The sequence below is a fragment of the Austrofundulus limnaeus genome, unplaced genomic scaffold (genome assembly GCF_001266775.1).
Source record: "Austrofundulus limnaeus strain Quisiro unplaced genomic scaffold, Austrofundulus_limnaeus-1.0 Scaffold78, whole genome shotgun sequence".
NCBI classification, from domain to species: domain Eukaryota; kingdom Metazoa; phylum Chordata; class Actinopteri; order Cyprinodontiformes; family Rivulidae; genus Austrofundulus; species Austrofundulus limnaeus.
Window position 1 is genome coordinate 1,608,928 of NW_013952480.1, and position 1,548 is coordinate 1,610,475.

At 48.0% G+C, this 1,548-nt stretch overlaps 1 protein-coding gene across 1 annotated transcript in view; it reads right to left on the reverse strand.

Moving 5' to 3' along the window:
* Positions 1-954, reverse strand: part of dlx6a (distal-less homeobox 6a) — a 2,689-nt gene extending 1,735 nt beyond the window's left edge. Inside the window, exon 1 of the mRNA XM_014011249.1 lies at positions 41-954. Coding sequence (XP_013866703.1) covers positions 41-350 — 310 coding nt within the window. The 5' untranslated portion in view covers positions 351-954. The remainder of the gene's footprint in view (positions 1-40) is intronic.
* Positions 955-1,548: the final 594 nt, after the last annotated feature.

Consider the following 1,548-nt stretch of genomic DNA (forward strand, 5'->3'; position numbering starts at 1 on the left):
CCCCCCCTCCCCATCTAACAGTCAGAAGCCGGTCTCTTACCTGCGCCGTCTAACCTTGTCTGTCCTCCCGTGTTGTTGTGGTACGAAGGCAGGTAGGGGCTGTGGTGCGGATGGCTCACGTACGGGTAAGGCAGCGACCTGTTGTAGGTGTTGCTCCCCGGGTACGCGCTGCTGCTGTCGTGCTGGTGGTGAGCGTGCGAGCCGGAGTGGAGGCAGTGCAGCGGGTAGTGGCCGCCGGCCATCGACGGGGAGCTCTGCTGTGAGTGCGACTGCTGTCCAAACTCCATGAACGCAGACTTGGACGAGTCCTGAGCCTCCAGACCGTCAGCCATCGTTGTCATGGTCATCATCGAATTTTCTGCCTTGAGAGCACTCACCCTCCCCCACCCCCCCAACACACACACACATCCAAACACACACTCTCTCTCAAGACCAAATCGGTTTTCTCTCTCTCTCGCTGTGCTGTTGTCTCTCCCTCCTCTCCAGCCGGAGAAGATACTCTCCTATTAACACCCGAAATTTCCAGCGGTGTCTTTATCCCCCCTCCTCCTCCTCAGCACCACCACGTTTTTTCCCTTCTCCTTGTCCTGTGGTGTTCTCCCTCAAAGTGGCGGAAAGGTAGGCATAAGTTAAGGGGCGAGATTTTAAGGTGGTTTCTGTTAAAACTGAGCCCTCGCTTCCAGACTTGATGCAGACACTACAAGTAAAATGGTTTGTCTCCAAAGGGCAGCGCCTCCCGATTGGTCATCCAACCCAAACGTCATCAGGCGCTCTTGCGCTTCACGGAGACTTGAGCTGGAGTTAACCCACCTTACCAGCTCCCCAACCACAACTACGGGGAGGAAAACAATATGCGGTGGGGAAAGACACCTAATTCCTGTAGACAAGCTTCAAGTGTAAAAAAAAAAAGAGAAAAAGAAAAAAAAAAAGAAACAGCTCGACATCCCCCCTTTCCCTCCCTAAAGCTCCAATTTACGCACGACGCACAACACAGTGCGCAATTTGATTAAGTCTGATGAGCTTACAGACAATGTGTACCTCTTTTACCTCTTAGGCTTTGAGTCCTCCAAACTCAAGGAAATAATTACATGCTTGAAAGCATCACATGAACATGTATATAATGGAACGATTGACTTCAAATCGATTTAAAACCAAAAAATGTTGGATAAACCGACGTGGCTTCATTGATACATTTTATAACTAAAACGTGTTTTTATTTCATTCTAGGAATTTATTCCTCGTGTTTTTATTAAGTTATGTTTTAAAACAATATAATGATGATCAAATAACCCATTTTTTCCTGCAAAACACTCCCTGCTCTGGTGTCGCTTAATGAGCCTCCACCTCCCCAAAAGTAACATATATTATAACTGGAGCTAGTGACCATATGATTAAAGATCCTCAAACAATTCAGAATGCAGCGCGCGTGACACRTCAAATAACAATCTGCCTGAGGTACAATAGGTTATTTTGCAGATGGAAGGGTGGGTACCCAGATAAGCTGACAGTGTCTTTTATCCCCGCTGTAACACGAGGCCTGATAGGGTC